The 25,772-nt window shown below is 45.1% G+C and overlaps 1 protein-coding gene across 3 annotated transcripts in view; it reads right to left on the bottom strand.

The window, feature by feature from the left end:
* Window positions 1-25,772, bottom strand: part of Masp1 (MBL associated serine protease 1) — a 63,564-nt gene that overhangs the window by 17,404 nt on the left and 20,388 nt on the right. For 2 of the 3 annotated variants that reach the window (XM_040751031.1, XM_040751030.1), the window contains exons 3-10: window positions 22,809-22,986; window positions 21,233-21,364; window positions 18,730-18,926; window positions 13,836-13,983; window positions 12,737-12,855; window positions 11,779-11,857; window positions 5,206-5,343; window positions 3,791-3,865 (exon numbers count right to left, since the gene is read on the bottom strand). In XM_040751031.1, coding sequence (XP_040606965.1) covers window positions 3,791-3,865; window positions 5,206-5,343; window positions 11,779-11,857; window positions 12,737-12,855; window positions 13,836-13,983; window positions 18,730-18,926; window positions 21,233-21,364; window positions 22,809-22,986 — 1,066 coding nt within the window. Of the gene's footprint in view, window positions 1-3,790; window positions 3,866-5,205; window positions 5,344-8,666; window positions 9,214-11,778; window positions 11,858-12,736; window positions 12,856-13,835; window positions 13,984-18,729; window positions 18,927-21,232; window positions 21,365-22,808; window positions 22,987-25,772 lie in introns of those variants that run through there. The other variant, XM_040751032.1, reaches the window with a different exon arrangement.

The following is a 25,772-nucleotide window of genomic DNA, read 5'->3' as shown; positions in this document are numbered from 1 at the left end:
ACGGAACCCTCCCTTGCCTGAGTCCTGCAAGCTTGGGAAAGCTCAGCTGTGATTCGGTCACATCTAAATCTCTCTGAATTGGCCAACATTTAGCTTGGACCACCATAACCAGGGCCATGCCTGTATCAGATCATTTTATGTTTTGGCCAATCCAACCTGAGCCACTTCTGGCTAAACCACTTTTGAACTGACCATATGTAGCCAGGCCATCATTAGCAGAGAACCTCCTGGCCTTTTGTCTAGATGTCCACAGAGAAATAGAGAGAGCCTAAACAGTCATCAGATGTCAAGCTTCCAACTCCATAACTCCCCTTCATTAGCCATGGGACCTTAGGCAAGTTGTGTGACTTTCAGATGCTCAGTTTTCTCATCTGTAGAATGGATATGCTACTAGTGCTTAGTTTATGGTTTTTGCAGTAAATGGCACAATTACTAAATTCGGTGAGAATTTTGTAGATTTCAAGCCAGACCAGGACGTGTGGGTTCTTGACTTGACTTTGCCACTTTCCCAGTGAACTGAGTCAGTACTCTTGGATTTCAACTCCTGAAAGATAATCTCCAAATTTTAAATTTCTTGGATTCTTTTTCTTTGTTTACCAAGTCTACAATTTATACACGAATGTCATTGTCAAAAGGTTGAGGTTAACTCAAGGTGACATGGCTATCAAAGCAGGTAGCAGGACCTAAACTAGAGCATAAAGATAGATGTTTCACCTGTATCCTGTACTGCTTTATTACATATTAAGACCATGGTCATAGGCTTGAATCGTTTCTCTCTGGTGTTTGTGCATTAAGGCTCAGTGTATACGGGGTAAGGAAAAGGTGGCATAATCCACAAGCAATGATGCATGAACCCTGCCCAGGGTCACCCATCATTGCACCCGGGGGTCCTTTAGTACCTTCAAGAGAGCGGCACCCTGTGCACACACATGTGTCACCAGACGCCCACAGCCACACTTCTCTGCTTTATGAGCAGAGGGTCTTCAGTAACAAGCCCTCACTGGCTGTGAACAGCCTCCTATGAGCGTTTCCCAGGAAGGGTTTTTGAGGCTGGTGTGGGTGTGTGCTTCCTGTTGCAATGGTCAGGCCCTGAGCGCTTCTAACAATCCTGTAGACCAAGGAGCATTTGTGAATCTGGGAGGGTAAGCTTGGAACAGGCTAATGCTTTTCGGATGCTCTTCTGCCCAGTGCCAAATGCTTCTTCCACCATCCTGGGCCATCTCTTTTTCCAAGCCGGATGTAAACAGACCTTCTAACCCTTTTTCGGACTGGGCTTTGAAGCTGAGGTCAGTTTCTCATTACAAACAGCAGACAGCAAGGTGACATTTCAAGGCATTGTCTGTGACATGCTCTACATAAAAACTCATCTAGCATACAAAGGCCATAATCTGGTGAGGGACAAACAGATGACTCAGTCCATGTCACACAGAGCTCATGGCCAGCAACAAATGGTTCCTTTCGCCAACCAAGGTGCAAGTATAATCCCAAGGTCACAAAGGTCACAACCCAAAGAATGTTAGCGAACAGTTAATGTATATATGGAGAAAAAAAGTTTCAGAAGAGGTCATTTGTTTACTAAGAGTTATATATACGAAGAAAAGGAAATACAGCCTGCTTCGTGGGTCTAGCTTCATTTGCCCTTTACAATGTTTTATTTCTGATGTACCTTTGATTTTTCAAGGGGTTAAGTGATGCAACAGGTCACTGGGGGAGTTCACCAAAACAATACCCTCCTCCTCCCCACCCTCCTCCTCCCCATCCTCCTCCTCCCCATGCTTCTCCTCCCCCTCATCCTCTTTTGCTTCATCTTTCTAAGTAGGTGTGTTTCACTGAGCTCAATGAAACCCAGCAGTTGGTGACAATGACCTCAGATACCATGCTTGGAATCCTCCATGTTGGTTACTGCTACTCTCCTACCAGTCTTCCCTTGGACAGAGAATGTCCTTGGAATGTTCAAAGCTTTGGCGATGCTGAAGCCAGGTTAAAACATAAAATGAAATGGTGGGCACCAAAGGAAGTGGGTTCCTTAAAACAAAGAGGTGATGCTCTGGGATTCCGAACACCTTTGTGTGAAATGAATGATAACCTATTAAAGGAAGTGCAGCACTGCACATGTAGACAACATATTCTGAGTTATCTTGTAGTTCGGCCCCAACTCCAAAGGTAGCCCTGCAAAAGTTACCACTCCCTTCTGGTGGATTTTGTTTATGGCCCACCACACCAAAAGGGCAGACATTGTGGTGGTGAATGAAATGGTTTTATCCTTTCTGGCTTGATACCCAGGCTTTCAGAAGGAAAAAATTTGGAAATTTCTTTTTCCAAAATTTTGACAGATCCACTATAGCTCTGCCAAACTCTGTGTGTCAAAAGAATTTCATGACTCAGTGTATCCGAGCTGTTCTTCACAGAGTGAGGAGAACCATAAAATGTGAGCCATTTCTTGCTCACTCATTTCTGAGGGATGGAATCCCAGCCCCAGATAATATAATTTCTTACCAAAGACCCCAGTGGGAAGCAGCTCCAGCAGGCATGCAGCCCGGTACGTATTACCCATCCAGACATCCCAGTGTAGCTTTCTAGGGTGGGAACTGATTTTAGTTTTCTTAGCCACATAATCTTTTAGGAATATGGACACCTGAATCTCCAGCTTGCCACAGACCCACTACTCTGCTCTTTTAAAGTCCTCCCCACTTTGAGTCTTTGAATGTGCTTATGGAAGACAACTTGAGGTGAGTGGAATTGTTAAGAGTGTGAGTGGCATGGCCTCTTCCTTATACCAGTGTGTCAGTCCCTTTCTGGTGTTCACCCCTCCATTCCTGCATAAGCATGTACCTTTACTTCCCCTTTCTAGGAGGCACCGTGTGCCTGGGATGGAACTGGCTCAGAGCGCTGCTGTGTTCTTCATGTCATGAGGGTTAATCTCAGAAAACTCCTTAACCTATTATGTTAATGTGTGACCCAATATTTACAAGCCTACTAACTGAACGTCAATGGCTACTGACACCATTCATACAGTGCAATATCTCAGTTTACCCAACATTTTCATTCAGTAGAACACAAAGGCCAAAGCTGATGTCCATGGACATGTGTGTGTGTGGACTCGGGAAGGACATCATTTAATTGCTAATATTCTTGAATTTCAGAAATTAAAAATGTATAAATCACAGCATTGTGTGTACTGAAGTTACTTTCTGTGGGTTGTATTTAGCCCCACAGTGTGTGATCTTGGGTTATGATTTTCTAATTGTTCATGGATGCGCCGTGAGTCATGATGCAACATTAACAATCATCTATGCAATGCCAAGGCAAATTCCCCAACATCTACATTCATCCTGATCCCTCTTGTTAGCTCAAAATCCTCTTTGCACTTTAAAGTGGGGCCCGTAGATGAAACATGGAGGAGGCAGAAGCATAACTGTTTGTGCACATAACTCTTTTGGGGATCAATAGCACATTACAGCTATCTTCTTTGAGGCCTGGTGTAGGCCTAAGAACAGAGTGTCCATTTCTTGATTTCCCTGGCACAACACCAGGTGCACACACAAATTGCTTTGGATGAAATACTTGGTAGGAAAAGGTTGGAGTTGAACATCAACAAGATGAGAGAACTTCTGGGTTTCTTAAGCAGGCCAAGTATGGACACTGGTTGTTTGAGAGGAGGTGGGGCTAGACCTTTCTGACCTTTAACCTTCTGATGGCATCACTTCAAAAACAAAGCATTTCCTTCTCATCATCTCATTAACAGGCCTTGCATGGGAAACTGAGACAGAGGACTCAGTGGGTGAGGTACCTGGAAGGCAGGTGGGCAGGCTTCTCTTCAGTACTTCGTTTGTCCAGGTCCCATGCGCAGAACACGTATATACACCTTTGTGAGCGAGACAGAGGGAGCAGAGAAAGAAATTGATTATGTGGAACACCTACGAAATAGGTCTGGGTTCTCAGCTGTTCTAACGTAGCTCACCACAGTTTTCCCAGGGTCTCTATGAGCCAGTCCTCTCTGCAACCTGAAGAAGCTTTCTCTTCAGCTCTTCAGCACCACACTCTTCAGCAAAGCTCCATAGGCCTTGAGAGCCTATCCCTGCCTGCCTGAGGGTAGTCTGTGCCTTTCTCTATACTCCCGGGCCCTGACAGGTGTCTCCTCATGGGTCACAAAGCTCTGTGTGACACACGTGCCTCTCTCTCCCTTCTTCAAGCTCCTTAATAAGCCATCTCTGTGCCTACTGCTCGACTGGGCCTGACAATAAATAGCCCCTGAGCTACAGAGCACACTCCCTTAGTTAAAGACGAGCTTTGGAGATGCAGAGGAACTAAGGGACTATTCTCAGTGATCACATGCAGAGGGCAGACTTTCTTGTCTCCATGAGGGTTGTTTTTCTGCTGGAGACCACAAGTGATTTTGAGGGCACTCTTGGTTTGAGTCCACAAGGCCTCACTCTCAGGAGAAGTGGGGCACACTTCTGATTATTTCTCCTTCAGTCTCCTCCCATACCTTCACTGTGACCAACAGACTGGTTGTGCTAGCCCTTTACCCTTGGCCTACGTGCTATCTGACAAGAATCTTGGCCAGAGACTGTGCAGAGACCTGGACAGCAACAGCTGTGGCTATGCTTGAGTCTCAGTCTGGGACATGTTGGGTTTCCTGTTGAAACGGGTCAATTTCTTCTCGTTCTCTCAACCCGTCTGACCTTTGTGCAAGACATAAGAGAATGTCTCTGAAGGAAGTCCTACCGTGTTGCTACAACTCTGCTGGGTGGCTTTGGTCTGGTCAACCCAAAGCGGAGGCAGAGAACAGTGGGGGTAGGCTACAGCGGCCATTTTCTAGAAACCCTAGCTCTACCTCAGACACATGAAGGAATTATTTTTGGGAGAGTCCAGACTTCCTTGAGAGGCTCAATTCTTCTCTGAATTTTTTGGTGTGTGTGTCTTTCATGCCCCATCAATAGGCTCTGCATTCACTATAATTTTTGTTTTTTTAATTTCAAAGTAAAGGAAAAACACCCTGGCTTTGGGTTTGGGACTAGTTAAGTGTATCTAAATGGATATGTCACCTCGAGCATCTGGAGAGCAAGGGTCAAATGATGTGCCTTATAGGACATGACACTTTGTATCACAAGGCTTTGTACATGTCTAGACAGCCACTCTTAGAGCTATTTCAGCCCCGGCCCGAGGGCCAGGAAGTATGAGGTACAGGTATGGAGGACTTACCTGTGATATTGTGAAGCATCTTATAATAGGGCTGCTGGCAGGAGTATCTTATCTCAGATTTGTATGTCGTGAGGTTGTTTCTTGTGGAGAAGGTCACCAGTCCGTGTTTCAACCCTTCTGGGACTCCACAGTCTACAACTGAGAGAGAAGTGAGACCCTTTAGCTACCATTTTTTTTCTTCCTCTTGCAGCCACCAGGGCATCTATCTTCCCTAGATGTGCAGGTTATACACTCCACCCAACTCCAGGGAGAAATACTATATCCTATCTGACTGGTACCCTGGCACCTGCTGTATACCATCCATATAGCTGGCATCTCCACTACAGTCCTCCTCTATGGTCAACTTACCTGCCTTGGGGTCAAACTCAGGGCAGGGGCGGGGACCAAATTTTCTGAGAATTATGAGGACCAAAGTTTCTCCCCTACCATAGCCTCATTGACTTCCAGTTTGTTTTGCAATCTTCCCCGCTTCTGTTGCCCAGGCATGAAGCCCACAGCTCAATGAGAAAATTCTGGTTGACCTGAATTAAATCATCTTCCCTTTTTTCCAGTCCCGACCGCAGGCCGAATAAGAACATTTAATGTGCTCACATTGGAACTTAGTATTCAAATAACAAAACTAACCAACCAACCAACCGAATGAACAAAAAAAAAAAAAAAAAAAAAAACCAGTCTCTCTGTGAGTGAGTATACAGCCCCACCCTGCTGGCTTCCTGCAGGCAGCTCATCTGTTACAGAATTCAGGGAGAGTCACGTGGATGAACTTCCAGTCTCCACCTGCTTATTTTCTCCTCTGATGGTTGTTGGATACTGGGACTGTCTTATCATCTTAGTATAGGACATGACCAGAGAGACACGACCTTCTTTGGATGGGCTTTAGGGCACCACATTTTAGGAGAGCTGCTAGCATGGATGTTAGCACGGATGGAGCCCAGCTTAGTCCGGCATTTTTCATGATTGCATCAGAGGCCAAGCACCCAATCTATTGGTTTCTTTCAAAGGGCAACCTTTAGGGAAGGCTGCTTGTCTTTTAAGAAAACCATAATCCTACATATAATAGTCTATGCTAGATTGAAGAAACACGAAATTCCACAGTTGGAAAAGAAACGGAGGCAGATCATGTAGAGTTTCCTCTTTATGTCAGAGACAAGCCGAGAAAGAAGACTTGACTGATCTAAAGTCACCTAGGGAATTATTATTAGTGTGAGAACTAGCCTTGACCTTGGGTTCAGTGTTCTTCCAGAAAATGGTACTAGCTGTCCCTGAATATCTGCTTTCCAGCTAAATAGTAAATATTAGCTGGCTGATGTGGGCCTGAGCTGTCAATATTTCCAGAGTTCTGGCAGAATTTCCAAAATTCCACCTCCCCCTCACATTAACCCAACAGAGAGGGGCAGCTAACCTCTGAGCTCCAGTCAGACACTGTGGTTTTTAACCCTAGGACTTTACACTCACCTTTAGATTGACTAGGGTTAACCTAAGTTACCATTTGTCTGATTTCAGAACTTTCTAGATTAGATAAAGGGGGATGAGGGAAGGAAGTTCATGTGGGCACTTCTTACCTATAGGGGTCTTGGTCTGAAAGTCTCCTGAACTTTGACCTGATAGCCCAGAATGCAGATGTGGTTTGTGGGGTAAGCATGTGAAGGTTTACACTAGGATAATAAGAACTAGAAATTGTTATTTAAAAACCCTATGTAGATTTAGATTTACTTTCCTGATGGGACTTGAAGCTGATATCCTACCTTTAGGAAATCCCTCAGACTGTTACCTGGATACTGGTAGTACTGCTGGCTACGGGACCTTCTGGAAGTTTCTTTAGCTTCAATAATCCTCATGACTCAACTACCCTGTCCCCAAAGGAGGAACTGGGTACCTGTTCCTGTGCTTGAGTGGTTGTGTTAGTGAGAGATGTCTTCTCAGTAGAGGGCATGCTTTCACATTGCCCCAGGTATGAAACTCTACACATTGATACTGCTCCCATAGAGAGGGGGTGATAAACAGAAAACAGAGGGCCACGCCCACTTCATTGTAGTCAGTGTGAATGGAGCAAACTTCTTCCCAAGTACAGAATGACAGGGAGAAAGTGCTGTGTCTTTGAGATGAGAAAACCTTCCCAAGAGCAAGAGGGTCTTGCCTGACACAATCAGGAACTGTGTCCCTAGCTGACAAATAAGGCTTTCTTCTTGTTCTATGTTTGCCTCTGTCCTCACTCTGCGAACTTTCCAGAGGGACTCGAGTTCTACACCATAACTCCTGACTGACTAGAATTTAGTCTTGGAGATGATGATCAAAGCCCTGAGCCTCAGGCATCCAGATGCCTAACTTCAAGAGCTGTCAGCACGCATGGTGTTAGCTGCCATCTTTTTGCTAGCTTGTTAGCTATAGAGAAGGAACACACCCTCTCTTTGTCTTTGGCCCCTTCTACATCCTGGAGTCAAAATGGTCTTCTCTCCTCCCCTTCCCCAGCCTGCCCTGCTCACTACTCTGTGCTATGAACTGTGCCAGCCCACACCTTGTCTCTCTGGTCATTCCTTGCTACCATTTGTTTCTTCTAACGCATCTTTCTTGGACCAAGCTCTAAACATGCTTTTCTGTAGTTCAAGGGCTTCTTAGAGAGCCACACATAAGCATCTGACCCTGGTACTCAGGACCAAGGATTAAGCCCCAGGACCTTCCTGGCCTTGTTCTTTTTCCCTCAGTGCACCTATATCCAAATGTCATCAGACTCTCCAGCATTGCCTGTGTCACACCTGACGTCTGGACACTTGTTTCCATACCACCATGACTTCTTCCTAAAATGTGGTAACCCTTCTAACTGGACAGGTCATGTTCCGGTGTCCTTGAAATCATCACTCACGTCTCTTAGGTGATATGTATGTTGTGTTGTTTGTTATTACAATTGTTTGGACACATGTCAAATCTTCCTCTCAAGTTGTGAGTCCCTCTGTCACCTCTGCATGGTTGTATATACTTTATGGGTGACAAACATCTGCCCAGGTGACATTTATCTTTAGTGTTCATCCCATCTCCTCCATCAAGGGCATCTCTACCCTAAGACAGCACCTCAGGCTCCAGACTGCTCACCATCCATGCTTGCAGGGTTCTGCATTCACTAAGTGACCATCTAACCATGAGATTGGGTAGTCATAGACTAAGATCAGGACCTCCCTGACATGTGTGCTCAGCAGACACTGCCTTGTAGATTGCAGCATGCATGCTGATACTCTTCGACCTTTTCTTCACCATTGTTTATGACCTAGAAATAGCCACCACCCCAAGCTGAGGACCACTGCCTCCAGATGTGATTGATGCTCAGTTTTAATCAGTGAGGTTTAAAAAACACAAAACTTGTAAGGCCCAGTAATAAAGAACCTCGGATAGTAGAATTTCAGTCCAACAGTGTGGATGGGAAATATACTTTCTGAATGAGAAGACATCCAGACTCTCAAAAATCCATATTTGGTGTTATTATTCATTTTATAAACTCATGGTTGTTAAGACAATAGCACAAGCCAAAAATTTGAAAGTCATTAAGTCATTGGCATCCTGACCCAGTTAAACTTATAGTATGGACTTGATCAGTAGTCAGGGTCCATGTTGATCTAAGACACATGATTGTATATTAAATTTGCGTTTCTTGACCCAAGGACATATTTTCCTTTGAAACAAGTACAGTATGCTTAGAGATTTTTTTTTAAATCACCCATTGTCTTTTCATTGCTTTTCGGAGTTAGTTTGAATGGTGAGTAAATCGTCAAGAGAGAATCTGTTTCAGGCAGGCAGCACTTTCCATTGCTGAGGCGCTACTGCCTTCTCAGCATCCACTCTGACCCAACTGAAGTGGGCAATGGAGTGTCGATGGGTGGGGTGGGGTGGGGTATCTCTGGGATTGGGGGGGGTCTCTGTAAATAATCCACTCTTGGATGTCTGCACTGTGTGGGGTTCCCGTCATTCACTCTGTCACTGGCTCTGACTCGAATTCGTTCTCCAAATCGATCTTGCTTTCTGTAACCATGGTGAAGTCATAGTAGGATGAGGAGACAAACGGAAGAAAGCAGAAACAGGGAGAAAGAGAAAGAGAGAGAAAAGGAAGAGAGAGAAAAGTTAGCAAGCAAAGCAGAAATAGTTCATGCAGGAAATACAGAAACCACTCTTACCAGAACATTAAGAATGCAGTTTAGGCACAGCCAGTGTGAAGGACAGTTTAGGATTGCTGAATTTGTATCATTCTGAGAATTTGCATAGTGTTACATCCTGGCTCCTGAGGAAGATAAAATTCTGCCCCTGGCTGGGAGCTTGGATTGATCTGGCCAAAAACGCTTATTTGACAGATGGCATTCAGAGTATAGCGGGACTTGTCACCACAAAGTGGATGCAGGGCCAGGACAACAGCCCATAATTTCCCACTTCCTGTTCTTCTGTACATTTTTATCATCCCCCCCTTTTTTTTTCTTTTAGAGTATCATGTGTCCTAGGCTAGCCTTGAACTCACTACATAGCTGAAGATGACCTTGCATTCATAATCTTCCTGTCTCCACTCTCCATCTGTGGAGTGCTGTAATAACAAGCATGTGCTACCAAGCCTGGTATATTCAATGTTGGGGATTGGATCCAGTGCCTTGTGCATTCTAGGCAAGCATGCTACCACCTGAGCTACATTCCTGTCTCTCCACTGCATATTCCTTAGCTACACCTTGCACACTTTGTGTCTGTCTCAAACCCCTCACTGCACATCCCAATGAGTCAACTCATATTTTACCTGTGTGTCTTCCTTAGGACCTAGCAGAGTACCAGGTGCCCACAGATGCTCATAGATGCTGGGCATGTGTCAACAAGAGCTGTAACAGTCCTAATCTAGCTTAATGCAAATGAATTGGGTCAACTTTTAAGGATTAAACGGTAAGATTTTATACTTACCATTTTAAGTTCTGTGGCTTTCTAGCACAGGTCACACAAAATAATACGATCTGATATGGCCTTACTCTGTCAATGTGTCCATTGCAATAACCCGTGCGTTTCACCAGGGAAAAGTATTAATAGCACTTTCTGCTTCCAGAAATGTGAAACAGAGACACCAAACCCCTGCCCACCAACCGGGGTGGGCTGCATATAACTAAATGCTTCCTGCGTTGGAATGTATTTCAGGCTCTCTACAGGCATGGGTGTGTATAGGAACCCAGTTAGTTCTCACTACAATCTTGACCACAGAGGATAAGGCCAAAAGAGTGTGAGCAAGTTACCTAGGCCCACCCACTGCTAGAATCTACATTTAAAGCCACAGCTTCCCGACTACAGAGTTGGGATCAGTCCTGAGCACCAGATACTTCCACTGCTAATGATCCTTGCTATGCCCTGCAGGGGATCTGGTTTAGAACCCTGTCACATTGCATACTGGGCCACCTAGTGGAGGGGCATCTGAGGTCCTCAGGCTAGACCCAGCCCTTTCCATCTAAATTTTCTACAGAACCCTGCATTGCCATCCAGGAAGCACTGACCTTATTGAAGCTATGAAGTGACTGTCTTTGTGCTTACACCCCCCCCCACTACAGCCTATCTCCATATGAAAAGGAAAAAAGCCCACTCTGATTTTAGGTGCTGCCTGAGGTTTGCCTGAAGGGAGTCCTTCTGCCAGGATTCCTTGGGCACAGAGGGAAGGGAGCTGTCTGAAGGCTGGATGGGAGCTATTTAGAAGAAAAGGAAGGGGAAAGAGCCCAAGGGCATGAAATGGGCATCGATGCAAGTGACTATAATGTCTGGACTTCTCATTCTTACTCTAAAGCAAGTCCCAGAGGCCGCCTCACCTAACTGCCACTACACTTTTGCTATACATTTATGTATAGTTGCTAAAATCATGGCCCAAACTTTTACATTTGAAATCACATGGGTATAGGAGTAACCTGGTAGTAATTGGAAATCTATATTCTTTTACAAAACTCAAAAGACAACTTATGTGGGTTATTCCTCTCTAGAACCATGTTCTAGAATTAAAGCTAAACTCTGTGCTTTACAGTTACAGCAAAAGACCTTGTCCATGGTCATGTGATATGTTAGGGGGAAACAAGGCAAGAACTCTGGGTCACCAGAGCAAGTGTCCTCTACTTTATATAAGTCCACTATGCTGGGGCCATAGCCCTCCCTACAGAGCCCTAAGTCATCAGCTGACTCGGAAGACTTAGAAGTTGAGTGATTGTCATGTAGACATTCAGTACCACTCAATGAACTCTTAGCATCGGTGCCAAACTAATTTCTCAAACTAGTAAACCCCAGCTGGAGCTCGTTTCAGACCTTGAGGAAATGCTATTCCGTTTACTGCATTTAGTATTCTATCTGCAGGTGGAGAGAAGAATTTGTGTTAAGCCAGGCCATTCAAAAAGCGTGTGTGTTTCTAAAATCTTATTTCTGAAATGGAAATGGGCTCCCGTATTCCTTCGTCCAGTCTTATATCATGGTGATTGATTTCCAACACCGTTCTCAGAGAGCCATGGCAAAGCTTTCAACCCTGCATGATTGTTGTTCTGACCCCACCACGAAGACACACATCGCTGTAGCCAATCCATTTGGTTTCCTTACTTTTACAGGTGGGAATCTTGTTACTCCATGTACCGTCCTTCAGACATTCGATCTGGAACGTGTCCATTATCTCACTATCCTGAAAAGAAACCCAGAAGGCAATGAGAAGAAGGAGGGGGTGGATTAGCGAACATATCTCAGCAAAGATAACTCCAACTTCAAACCTGGCTGACTTCAACTGGGAATTCCCCTGGGAGCCCCAAAGGCAAATTTGCCCATAACAAAAAGACAGCTGCTCACTTTGTCACCCACATTTGTACTCTGAGCTCAGGCAATTGTCTCTAGAGAAAAAAGTTATAGTTTTGACTCTAGTTTCAGAGCAAGGCTTCTCCAACTGGAGCTAGCTGTCAGCGGAGACAGACTCCTGCTCCCTGCCACCACAATTCCAGTTCAGAACTACTGACCTTCCCACGGAGTCATAGTTCTAACAAGCTCCCAGGCGATGCTGCTGCTAACGCAGCCCTTTCCTGAGGGCAATTCCTCCAGAGCAGTGGGTCTCTAGCCTGGCTGTACAATGGGCTCACCTGGGGAACATGAAGATACCAAGCACTGGTTCCATCCCCCAGTCTCGGCACATTGGAACTCCTGTTGTCTTGAAAGGTATGGGTAGGTGGACCGCCACTTAGTAATTAGAGGAGTGCCATCTGCAATCTTTAAAGCCCCTGCCTCTCTTTCAGCACCAGAGCACTCTGTCTCTGATGAACTTTGTTAAAGGTCCCGAATTTTAGAGCCCTATGATCCTGTATTTAAAAATTCAGGGCAATTCATGCCCCGATAAGCTGTTTTTGTACCATGTCCTAAAGTGAGAGGGGGCTGGGATGCATCATTTTGAATCCCTGGAGTCTTGGGAAGCTGCTTAAGGGGATGCTAGGAAACACTGAGCTGGCAGCTCACACACGGTGGGGGCCTCTGGGGAGTCCCTCCAGCCCACTCCGTCTATCCCGGCAGGGCTCTGCACCTTTAGAACTTTGTAGCCCGTGTCACAGCTGATGAGCACTTGGTCTTTGAAGGAATACACGGCTTGCAAGGGCTCGATTTTCCCAAATGCAGGAGGCTGTAGCTTTGGGCACTCGTTTCCTGGCAGGAAGCAAACGAAAAGACATCAGCGAAGGGTCAGCAGCTAGGAAGCAAGGCCTGAAGGAGGTGGAAACAACGGGACTGGGTGTCCAGATTTTGGAAACCAGGGGTGGGTCGTTTTCTAATGTGGCCTTCCATTTCTTCCTTTGTAAAGTGAAGAGTCCAGCCAAATAATTTCATTAACACTGGCAGATTGGAGGAACACTAAAGGCCATTGTCTCACAGCAACAACAGGGAGCTCACCCCTGGGGTCTGAACTCCAGGGATACACGGGGCTAAATAAACAAGGGCTTCCTATTCACTTGACATTGGTGCCCTGGCATTTTTCACTCACTGGCTACTCAGGATGACCACAGTGACCATTTCTTCCGGGACACTAAGAGGCTGTGTTCAGATGCTTCTGCTTCTCTTAAGGGGCTGATCCAGACAAGAAGCTCAGTGGGTCCAGCCCTGACACCTTCTCAGGAACAAACCTTCTTTTGTTAACTCTTGGTCACCCCTCTCCCCATGTGGCAATGCAGGCCTCCTGGTTCTATGAAGATGGTTAGTCACTCCCCATTGGGGTCTACTTTCTTTTTCCTTGAGTTATTACAGACTTACTGAGTCATAACCCCCTCTGGGCTTGTATCGGGACTAGCTGCCTTGGGACACTAGGAATTGGAGCTGCAGGCTCCGCCAGGCCAGGGACCCGCATAGAGACTGGTCTCTGCGGGGCTCCAGGACCACAGGCTCCAGTGCCAGACTTGGAGGAGTGTAACAGTCCTAACCTAGACCCCTCAGTTTAAGGAATCTCCCTCCGTGTGATGGGAAAAGAACAGGTGTGTTTTCAGTCTCTCCACGTGATACCGAAGTGTCTCGAGTATAAGCTCACTCTCCCTGGTTCCCAGTTTCTTGAAGTTCCACTTGGACTTTTCCCCTCCTCCCTCAACAACCCGCTTTGTGAGCAGGGTGTACAGTGGCTCAGGGAAGGGGAAAGTTACCTGCTGCCCTGTAGGAGAGCCTCCAGCCTCGGTTCTCTCCTGAGTTGTCGCTGCGGAATAGGATCTGGACACTGTGACTCTCCGTACTGATTGGCTCTGGGGATGTCTCTCCACAGAAGGGCCCCCATACCTTTGGACCAGCTTTAATCTAAGAAAAACAATATATATATATATTCATATCTGAGTGGTACAGGGCCCTGCTTCAGGCAGGTGAGTGCTAGAATTTTCTGGAAGCCCTAATGTAAATCTATAGTATACACTCTTGGTTTCTTTTAGACTTACTGATTACCAAATGGCTTTATGTTCATTTTTTTCTCATAATTTCAGTGGCCTTTGGAGTTAAGAAAGCAAGTTAATAATGTTGTGGTTAGCAATGAACATTTTGTGGGCAGTCTTGTACAGTACCCAAAATAGTTGAGGGTCCCACTCTCAAAGAATCTGTATTTTACTGCAGTGACTAACAATAAATAAGTGAAATAATAATTATATATACATACACACACATATATATGTAACAGGAACGTGTGCCATATTTTATAACTCCAGTATTAGACTGTATATAATCTAGAGAAGACACCATTTGTGTAATTAGGTATTAAGGAAGTCCCTATGATGAAATGACATTAGATCTGACACAAAGGACGAGTGGAAGGAAACAGAAAAGCAGCATATTTTTCCAGCCACTTTCCAGAAAGAAAAAAGCAAGGCCAAAGGTGATAAAGATCTTGGCAGGTGTGAAGAGTAGGGGGAGTCCTTGTGGTAGAAGATGAGGTTGGACAGACTGACAAGGATCTTGTTTTGTTGAGGAATTTAGCTTAATTCTGCCTGTGCGCAATCCTGGTCTGATCTCCTCACTGTAGCCCTTTATACTGTGGGAAACTTCTTGAAAACTTCATATATTTACAATGTGTTTTGATTATATTTGCCCCTCGAATCCCTCCATCCCTTCCCAGACCCCACCACCACAGCTCCCTTCCAGCACCACAAATTCCTCTTTCCATAATCCACTGAGTCTATTCAGTGCTGGCCGTATGTACATGGATGTAGGACCATCCACTGAAGCTTAGGCAACCTACCAGGGCCCACTTCCTTAAAGAAATGCATTTTACCTTGGAAACTTTCACCTGCCAAAGCTCTTCAGCTAGGTGTTGGTCTTTGTGAGCCCCTCTCTCATCTATGATGACTTTGACTGACTTGATCTTGAATAGGTCTCATGGGAGCAGCCACAGCTGCTCCCATCTCATGAGTGAAGCAGTCCTGTCGTGTTCAGAAGACACTGTTTTGCAGAAGTCCTCCCCAGTGACCCCTGTCCTCACAATCCTTCCACCTCCTTTTCTACGGTAGTCCTTGAACTGTACTGGGGAGTGGTGTGACTTAGATGACTACTTAGGGCTGAGTCTTTACTCATTTTCTGCACTTTGAACAGAAATGCATCTCAGTATTAATCATAGCTCATTGTAAAAAGAAGCTTCTCTGCTCAGGTTGAGAGCATCACTAATCCATGCACATAGAGAGAAGTATTTAGAAAGCAGTTTGACAGTATGTCTACCTAACAAAATGATAGTAGTGGGTTCTTTCTTGAGGTCTATGACTTTTCCAGGCATAGATTCTTTGCCAAATTTGCAGGGCTAGGCATGAATATTATTTTGTGGTGTGGGCCTTAAATTCATCCATAAACAGTTGGTCACCCCATTAACATTTATGTCACTATTGCATCCAAGGGCCTATCTTGCCAGGCTACTGTCGTAGTTCACAAGGCTCATTCCTGGGTATGACTGCTGGTGACAATCTTCCTTCAGCAGCCTCTGTGGTACCACAGGCACCTAGCTAGTAAGAAAGAAACTTCTAGGTCAGAGCCAGCTTGATTTTTCCACACTCTGTTCTCAAGTGTATGGTGTCTTCAGCAAGAAGCTCTTACCTTTACTTCTGATGGGTAGCAAAGAGCAAATGAAAACTGTGCTTTGTTTATCAGGGTTCTATGGGATCTCTCTGGCTGACAACTTGAAGGGTAGTATCCTATACCTGCCACTGGGCTCTTCATTTGATAACTATACCTTCTGGAAGAAGCCTTATTCCCTTATATTAGATAACTCCATTTGAACTCTTGTGAATATAACAGATAGATAGATATATAGAGAGATAGACAGATAGACAGATAGATAGATAGATAGATAGATAGATAGATAGATAGATAGATTGATCGTATGAAGCTTCTAAATTAGTATATTTCCATATGGCTCTTTCAACATCTTTAGTGTTAGTTATCCCTCCTGTCTTAGTAAGAGTTATTATTGCTGTGATGAAACACCACAACCAAAAACAAACTAGAGAGGAAAGTATTTATTTGGCTTATGCTTCCACATCACTATCCATCTTTAGAGGAAGTCAGGGAGGAACTCAAGCAGGGCAGGAACCAGAGGCAGGAGTTGATGCAGAGGCCATGGAGGGGTTCTGCTTATTGTCTTGCTCCTATAGCTTGCTCAGCCTGCTTTCTTATAGAACCCAGGATCACCAGCCAAGGGATGGCACCACCCATAATGGGCTGCCCCCGTCCCCATCAATCACTAATTGAGCAAATGCTCTACAGGCTTGCTGACAGCCCAATCTTATTGGAGGCATTTTCTCAGTTGGGGTTCCCTCCTTTCAGATGACTCTAATCCCGTGTCAAGTTGAGGTTAGCCAGCACACATCCAATCCCTCCTCTGCCTTACTCCCTTAAACCACTGACGCCTTTGTCCCATCCAAGCGTTTCTCCCCAGCATCTCCTTTATCCTCATGCCTCCTGTCACCTGCTATCTTCACTCCCTGAAAATTTTACTTCTCGCCCTGGTGTGGCCTCTTTCTGGTTTCATGGCTTCTACAGTTACTCTGAATTAATCACACATATCTAAAGACTCTAAGCTAGCACCCACATATGAGAGAGAGCATGTAATGCTTGCCTTTCTAGGACTGGGTTACTTCACTCAATATTTACCAGTTCCATCCATTACCATTTAATAATTTCAGCTTTCTTTACAGTTGAATAGAACTCCATTGTACATATATACCTCATTTTCATTATCCATTCACCAGGTGATGGGCATCTAGGTTTTTTTTCTATGTGAATAGAGCAGCAAGAAATATGGATAATAAGTTATCTCTACAATAGGATGTAGAAACTTTTGAACAGACACAAAGGAGTGATATAGCTGGGTCATATAGTAATTTGGTTTCTAGTGTTTTGAGGAACCTCTACACTGATTTCCATAATGGCTGCATCAATTTACATTTCCACCAACAGTGAGTAATGGTTCCTCTTTTAACAGCATTTGCTGGCATTTGTTTTCTGTATCTTAGCCATTCAGACTGTGGTGAGATAAAACCTCAAAGCGATTTTAATTTGCATTTCTCAAATGGCTAAGGATTTTGAACACTTAAAAATTGTTTTAGTCATTTGTATTTCTTCTTTTGTGAACTCTCCATTCGGGTTCATTTTTTTAAAAATTAGGTTGTTGTTTTTCTTTATGTTTAGTTTTATTAGTTCTTTGTATACTCCAGACATTAATCCTTTGTCAGATGTACAGCAAGCATTAGTTCCCATACTGCTGCTGCCTCTTCACTAGTTCTGTGGTTTCCTTTACTGTACAGAAGCCTTTGGAATTCATGAGGCTGATAAGAGGGACTCCTCAGAGACGAATAAAGAGGAAAGTGAGAACAGCTCTTTCACCATTATAGAATTTGAGACCTGCAAAAGTTAGGAATAAAATTCTGCCACCAGCTTAGATGATCTTGGAAGTGGTTTCTTCCCTAGAGCCTAAAGGTAAGCATCTCATGAAATTGACACCTTGGTTTCAATCCCATGAGACTCCAACAGAGAGCTGATAGAGCCCACTGGGACTTCTGGTCTACTGAAGCATGTGATAAGGGTTGTTGCAAGCTGTTGTGTTGGGAGCAACTTACTCCACAGCAACTCAAGCCTGCCCTGTGTCACAAACATTCCTCCTGTGTCACCTGTAACCAAGCTCCCTCTTAGCTTGGACTCACTAGGGGGCAGACCAGGCTTCAAGTACTTGAGCTTCTCACAGGGGTTCCTGCGCTTTCCTGCTTCTGTCCCTGATGACAGTTCCTTTTCTGACCTCGATGATGGCCCTGCTCACTCTGCCTGTGTAGCTCTAGGAACTCATGGGTTCCAGCTCTCATCATTTTTGCTTTCTTGAACTGCTCAGTGTGTGCTTGGCTTAGATTAGCATCTGTTTACATACTAGGTGGCACCTTTATTTCTCAGACTCAGTATCTCCCCTGAAATCAGAGCCCAATATTTGGCTTCACTCAGACGCTCTACCTGGCGCTGTTGGAACTTATATTCCACCTTCTATACATCTGAGAACTGTTTCTTCCACTGTTCCAGTCAAAGCTCAAAATTAGTTACCTTGCAAGTTATTGCCCTTGGACATTTTCTTCCCTTCTTATTGCCCTTATAGTTGTCTCTTCCCTCAAATGTATGGGATCTAGTACAAACAAAACCTCTGAGCATCTTGTTCAGAGTGTATTAAGAGGCTCAAGGTGGAAACAGTAGCACCTTAAACCCAGAATGAGTCCTTTGTGAGCACAAAGCCCCATGCAACTGGCTGAATCAGCTTCAGGGGACCTTCCTAAAATATAAGTTTGACTTTATAATTTTCTACTTCGTATCACCCTAGTGACCAGAGTGCTGGTTTGGAATCAGAGGAGATCCCAACCTGGAGCAGACAAGCTAAAATAGCATTTTAAGCAATGGCATTCGGGGAAGCTGGTGGCTTAGCTCTCTATCCTAAGAGAAGATGAAAAGCCAACAGCCCAGAACATTGATTTGTTTTTCCCCAATTGAGCCAAGATGCTTCAGCATCCTTGGGACAAGCAACCATTGCAGGCTTACCTTAATGTAGTCATATGGGCAGGGCACCTCAGGATGGTCCTCAATGTCAAAAATGTCCTCAAACTGCAGGCTGATCATGAAGCCCTCCTCCAGATCGATAGTATAGGAGCATTCGGAGCTCTTGGGGTATGGGTTGGGGTAATCAGGGCTTGTGATGGTGCCTGTCCTCTGGGTAAAGAGATTTCCACTGCATTCAACTGTGGAGAACATAACAGAAAATGGCACTCTGTTGACACAGACACAGCCAATCCTTGATCATCCATCTCTCTGTGTAATATTTAGAGTGTTCCCAAGAGGTTGTCAGAGAAGGAATCCCTGTTTTACTGAGAAACGGAAACACTGTGGAGGGCAATGGTCTATCCACCATCACCTGTGCAAAAATTTGTAGTCAGGATTCAACTGTAGACTTTCTAAGTCTCTCTAGGTAGGGTTTCCCAGATGATGACCCTTGCCCTAGAACGCTCTGGCAGGGGCAAGCAGCCACTCTGAGAAAGAAAGGTTTTAAGATGAAGGGGCAGGTGGTATGTCTGGTCCTCTTTGGGTCTTTCTTCCTCCATTGCCTGGATATCTCTCAGGTCTTGCTCACTCATTCTTGGTCCTCATCTAAGAAAAGTCCCTTCCACCAACCCCCACTGCTCAGCCTCTGTTTTTTTCTTGTCTGCACAGGTCCATACTGTCTGACATCATGTCACACACTCCTTTACTGACTCCTTGCTACCCCCCCCATTAAACTGACTTCTGTGAACCCCAGGATTCTGTTGTTGTTGTCTTATTCCTGCTACCCAACGTGCAGCTCCTCGGGAGCCTCGCCATGACTTCACCCATTATAGGCTGTTGAACCTTGGTCCCTTGGACTGGCCCCTCCCAGGCTTGGCATGTCTGTGCCTTGTAAGCCTTTGTTCATTCTGCTCATTTTGCAAATGAGAAAACAGTAGCCCAGAATGGCAAGCATGACTAATGTAAAGTTCCAACAAGTACTGCAGAATGAGGCCTCTTGAATCCCCATCTGTTTTCACTTTCTACCCTGAGCATTCTCGTGGGGGAAGTTTCACCCTTAGGAGGCCTAGGAATGAAATGGGCAGGGGAAATCTGACTGTTCTTATTCACGGTGCACAGGTAGAAATACGGTTCATAAGCAGATGCACAGCATACCTGTAGTTTTTTTTTTTTTAAAGATTCCTGGGGTCAGGGTGAAAAAAGTGAGACTCTGAGCTTTCATGCTTCTCTTTGAGAAAATTGTTTTTAAAAAGTACTACTTTATGTAAGTGGGTTTATATAGGAAGCACATGGCTTTATTCAGCAAGTCTTAAAGGAAGAAGTGAAGAGCTCCTGTCTCCAATCTTGGCTTCCTTCCCTGAGCCTTCTCCAAGTAGGTTCACAAGTGCAGAACCCACCCTGGGCCATACTAACATACAGGCAATTCCCTAAATGTCTTATGTTCTACCACACCTCTGGATCATTTTAGGATTTGTTCTGCCTGTGTGGAATGAGATTCCCATATGCTTTCACTCCTGTCAGGAGGCACGTTTGTCACTTCTCCAGGCCAGCTCAGGTGACCATGCTTCATTTATGCAAGCATAGCAAGTATAAACACATGTGTATGTGGCTGCTGCCCAGTTAGCCTGGGGACTACCCCTGACTCGCCACCTCTGACCCAACCTGAAACAGCAAAGCAGAAGTCACGAAGGCATGAGGTGACACAGCCATGAAGGGATGAGCCGCTTTCTCCCTATCTTTACCCTCTTTCTGCCTTTGTCCTTTGGTCTGAGGTGAGCTCCGTTAGAGAGGGACAGAGGGGCCGCTACTGAATAAAGAGAAAAAGGAATCTTTGGCTGAATTTATGGCTCACAGAGAAAGGATTGGAAAACTCAGGTTTCCCATCACTTGGCCAGGTTGGCTACCTGCAGTAGGAGAGGGGACAGAAACCTGTGAAACAGACTTTCTGCCCAGCAAGGGCTTTCTGACTTCAGAACTTCTTGTATTCTCCTCTGACATTGGACCCTGGACTTATAGTAGGGTCAGCATATATCCACATAGTATGTGTGAGTATCTCTGACTTCATTTTTTAGTGCTCCCACCCTCTGTGTGTGTGTGTGTGTGTGTGTAAATGCAGGTATACACACCTGTGCATATATGATACAGAGACCAGAGTTCAATGTCAGTGATCTTCTTGGTGCTCCCCACCTAAGTTTGGGAGCGGGTCTCTCACTGAACCCGGAGCTGGCCATTTCATTTCTGTTCGACTGGTTGGCCAGCAAACTCCTTCTACTTGTTAGCACTGAGATTACAAGCACACATCACCAAGGCCAGCTTCCACACAAGTGCTGGAGTTCTGAACATAAGTTTTCATGTGTGTGTGTGCAGTAAGTTCTTTACCCACTGAGCCGTCTCCCCAGCCCTGACTTGCTTTTTAATTGTAGGCACCATGTGTCTGTGTCTCGCATGATCTTATTGGAGCACGTGACATATCATGAGATGGCACAGAATCACCTTTCGACCCTACCTCGGCAGGTCCTGTTGTCCGTGTGGAGGATGTAGCCAAAGCGGCAGGAGCAGTAGTAGCCGCCGATGTAGTTGTGGCAGTGGTGGTCGCAGGAGAGTTCTTCATCTTCTCTCTCCTCGCACTCATCTACGTCTGTGGGGCAGGCAGGGCCTCTCATCAGTCACTGCACGAGTGGCCATGAGGCCGCATTTACAAAACACTTGAGGTCATTCATTGTTCAGGGAGGATCATGCTTTTCTTACACTTAATCCTGTGTAAAGCCCAGAGGTGGCCATTATCTCCATTTGTCAAATGAGGTAAGCAGAAACCAGAGAAGTTAAGCAGCTTGCCCAAGATCACAGAGAGCTAGGTCTGAACCTAGGCAATCTGAGCCTTGGTAGAGGTAATGGCCACATCTTGGTTGCAATAATTGCCTCACTCTGTTCCACAGTTTTACCACCCTCATACTGTGGATGATGAAACTGAGGCAGAAAACTTGGGGCTTCTTCCAGAGCTTGGCTCCGACAACATCCTTAATCCCTCTTCCCCTGTCCTAGATCAAGTCCTGTCCTAGATGCTCGAACATCCATTTCTCCTATAGAAGTACAGGAATAGCCAGTAAGTATACAAAAAAATATCCACCATTATTAAGCATCAGGGGATACAGTTTAAGCCACACATATTCACCAGGGAAAATAAAAATGAGGGAAAAAGATTGACAACATTTAATGTTGACGAGGACAAAGAGCCATCAGAAATGTCATACACTGATACATAAAATCCACAATAGTGTGGAGAAAAGCTGGCAAGTTCTTGTAAAACTAAACACAGCTGTCCTCAAACCAGCAATTCTGTGTCTAGATAGTCACCAATTAATAGGAAAACATATGTTCATAAAAAGGTTAAAAGAAACTTTGTTAGGGAGTGTAAAAAAAGGAGGGGGGATGCCCACATGTCTGTCAATGGGAAAATGGACAAAAACATTACAGTGTATTCACGCAATTGAATGAGTTCTGCCGGGAAGCTACAACAAAATAAATGAATCTTAGAAACATTATGCTGAGCAAAAGGGCAATCATGTCCCCACTATATTTCCTGTGTGTTCATTTATATGACATTTTGGAGGCAAAAACTCATTCATGGAAGAAGAAGGAACCAGTGTTTACTGTGAGGGAATTGGGAGCAAAGAATTTAATTGGACGAGAACACAAGGAACTTTCTGGCAGATAGTGAATTTTAATGTGTGCTGAGGGTCTTGGTCACACAGAAATGCATATTTTTTTCAAAATAGAATAAATGCATACTTAAGATTTGTACATTTCATCATAGGCATATGCTATGGCCAAACAAAACATTGCTAGGAGGTGTTAAACTAGGAAGCGGTATATACTGATAACTGCCACTGCTCTGGAACTTCTCCAGACAGGTGAATTGTTGGGTGAGTAGTGGCTAGCTAGATGGATGCATCTGTGACCTGTGGAGCAAATGCAGCAAGCCCCTGAAGGCAGAACCCACCTGCAGGCGCCAGCTGAGGAGAAAGCACGAGGTGACTTCCATGTCTAGAGACGAAGGGAGACCGGATGATGAGGAGACTTACCTACAGCCATGTAGTGAGCATCAAAGCCTGTGAACCGCTCCTCATTGGAAAAATCGGACCGGAAAGTGACAGACATGAAGGAGCCAGGAGAAAGAACCACTTCCTGGCCGGGAGTCTGCTCCGTGTCAGTGGTCTCCCTGCCACAGAAGGTCGCCAGCACCTGACCTTCTGTTTCTACCTTTGGGGTCAAAGTGAAAAGGAACAAGATGAATGACTTCCCGTGCCAGCCTCTCTCCAGATCTTCAAGAAGACAGAGGGCAGGGCTGCCCCCAGCAGATGAGGCAGCCTGGGAAACTCAGAAAGAGGGAAGTAGGGACTCTAGGCTATGAGGAAGACGCGGGACTTGTGCATGTGAATGTGGCCACCAGGTCAGTCTCATTCGTTCTGTTTAGTTCTCTCAGCAGGTGATTAGTGCCTGCCATTCTCATTGCCAGCCAGATGAGTTAGTTGTTCATTGGAAACAATTCAATGGAAAATTTAAAAGAGAGCTAGATAACCTCACAGGCGTGTTCTAAATGCAACAGGAACTTAACCACACTTCCAGGGAAGAGAAACTACACACAATAAGTCATTCACAGAGCATCCAGTGTGTGCCTGCCACCGAACAAAGCGTGAGATGGGGTGGTGAGAGATGAGCTAGGCTCAGTGTTATTCCCGGGGTCGGGGCATTTAGTGGAGTTGTGGCGGTGTGACAAGAGAATTCATAGAAGCAGTCTGGGGGTGAAGGGTCCCCAATGGAACATAAGCGACAGGATATTAGGAGTGTTTGGCTTTTAATCACCATTTCCCTGGTACATGGAACAGAACCTGGAATATAGCTATTTATCCAATAAATATTTGCTAGCAAGAACTAAAACTTCAAGACACGTTGTGAGGGCTGTGAGGAGTCGGGGAGTTGGTGAAAACTGGAGGAGGTGGCTGGGCTTGAAAGGATATTGCAGCCTGTTGTGGTTGACCTTTGATGACATCAATGCCACGAGTGGAAGACACTGAAAATTTTTGAATATGAATTCATGTACTCATAACTGCATTTAATAGTTAGTCCTCAAAATTTAGAGACCTTCTTTTGGAGGCATCCAGAAGTGGCATGCATATAAGCGTGTTGAGATCAGATGCAAAATGTCCCTACTTGATAAAAGAATTTCTCACTTTGGAAGGGCTAGAGACCCTGTGCAAAATTTGGAAACCAAAGCAGAGGTAATCGACTGGTTGCTTAAAGCTGACTTTCTGTGTCTTGTCGGGAAGCTATTTGGTGTAGTTGTTTGACTATGCATTTAACCAACTTCCTTACTCCTGCTCTGTAGCCTTGAAGGTCATTTGATTCTTTTAAGCTTGTATTTCTGTGTTCTGCATTGATGTTTTAACCAAGCTGCAGGAGAAGATCCTATGGAGAATAGTTTCTGCCACTAAAGGGAAGTTTTCAAAGGCTGTCTGTCTAGACTGGCTTTTACTAAGTCCATTGTTCTGTTCCTTAGCATAGTATGGCAGAATAGCTTGACATTTGACACTTCTGTTTTGAGACTAATGGTTTATTTATTTAAAATAAGAAGGAAAGCAATTTTCCCTGGCAACAAAACACAAGGACAATTAATCACTAATGTTGGGAACTGAAGTGTAAACAGGAGATGAGATCATGCCTTTGCCGTTTGTTCTTTCTGCAGATAGGGTCTCCCACAGCCTCTGACTGCAGAATGTACCTCTCTTTATATAGCTGAAACTCCGCTCCTCCACCTCCTAGCTGCCATGGGGCTCGGGGGCTTTCCAGATACCCAAAGGCTTTCTCGCAGTAATGCTTCCAACCCCTTTCTATCAGGCAGAGTACTTCCTTTCAAAGGCATGTTTTGTGTGAATCACTAGTTCCTCAAGTACAACACACTAAACTAAGCTTTCCTTACAGAGATCAAGCATCACAAATGTCAAATGTCATGTTACTACATCAAAGTGGGACCCTCAGGGATACTGAGCCAAGAACGTTCACGCTGCATGGACCTCTGCTCAGCTGTATGCCTTTGAGGTTTTTATGCCTTCCTCATGAGGTGTTCTACTCTGTATCTTTTAATCAGGGTAGTGGCTATGCTTTTCTGTCTGCCTACTTTTAATGTGTTGTGAATTAAAGTAGAACCTACTTACGCTGCTCTTGTTGGCATTCCACAGGAAGGAGACAGGAGATTTAGAAGGACAGCAAAACCCCAGTGCTGTAGCTTGCTGTCGGTGGTTTGGAGTACTGTAAGAGGTGTGGACCACATGCTCACCCAGGCTTTCTATTCCTGCCCCTGCTCCCCTCTCTCTGCCTCTCACTTCTTCTCCTGTAAAGCAGGGGTTTTAAGCTGCTGGGCGGATTGAGGACTGTTGTCCTAAAATGTCATCACTGCCATACACTAAAGAAATGCACTGGAACAAGGTGAGTAGGCATCATCACGCACAGATCTGGGCTGCCTAGTGAAGTTGAGCTTTTTTATGAACCACATTGACATGCTTGAAAATTGATGATACCAATGAACTGTCAGGCCTTAAGCAATATGAGCTCAGGCACAGAAACCTTCCTTCAGGCTGGCAGCCCCGCCATCTCTCAGTTTTTGCAGTGCAGGGAGCACAGGCTTGTTCACACAAAATTAAGTACAGATGGCTGGGAACAGAGATCTACCAAGGGCCTCTAATGAGTTTCCTCAGCCTTGCAACTTGTGGGGCTGAGAATCTTCTCATGATGATTAAGCAGTCTTTACCTGTAGAACCACAACCGTCTAGAGACCAGGGATGTGCGCTCCAGCTTACAGCCAGAAACCTGAGTCATACACTCTTTTAGAAACAGACAAGAGACAGTCTAAGGTCCTAGGAATTCAGCCTGCAGCCCAGAATAGAAGCCGAGCACACTGCTGGTGAGGGGGGCCAACAAGAGATTTAGTCTCCCTTCTTCCAGAGGAAGCTGAGGCTGGGAGGGGAAGTGACTTCCGGAAGAACAGAGAG

The sequence above is a fragment of the Mesocricetus auratus genome, unplaced genomic scaffold (genome assembly GCF_017639785.1).
Source record: "Mesocricetus auratus isolate SY011 unplaced genomic scaffold, BCM_Maur_2.0 Super-Scaffold_100008, whole genome shotgun sequence".
Lineage (NCBI taxonomy): Eukaryota > Metazoa > Chordata > Mammalia > Rodentia > Cricetidae > Mesocricetus > Mesocricetus auratus.
The sequence above is the reverse complement of the archived record's forward strand: the minus strand, read 5'-3'. Positions and strand labels throughout refer to the sequence as shown.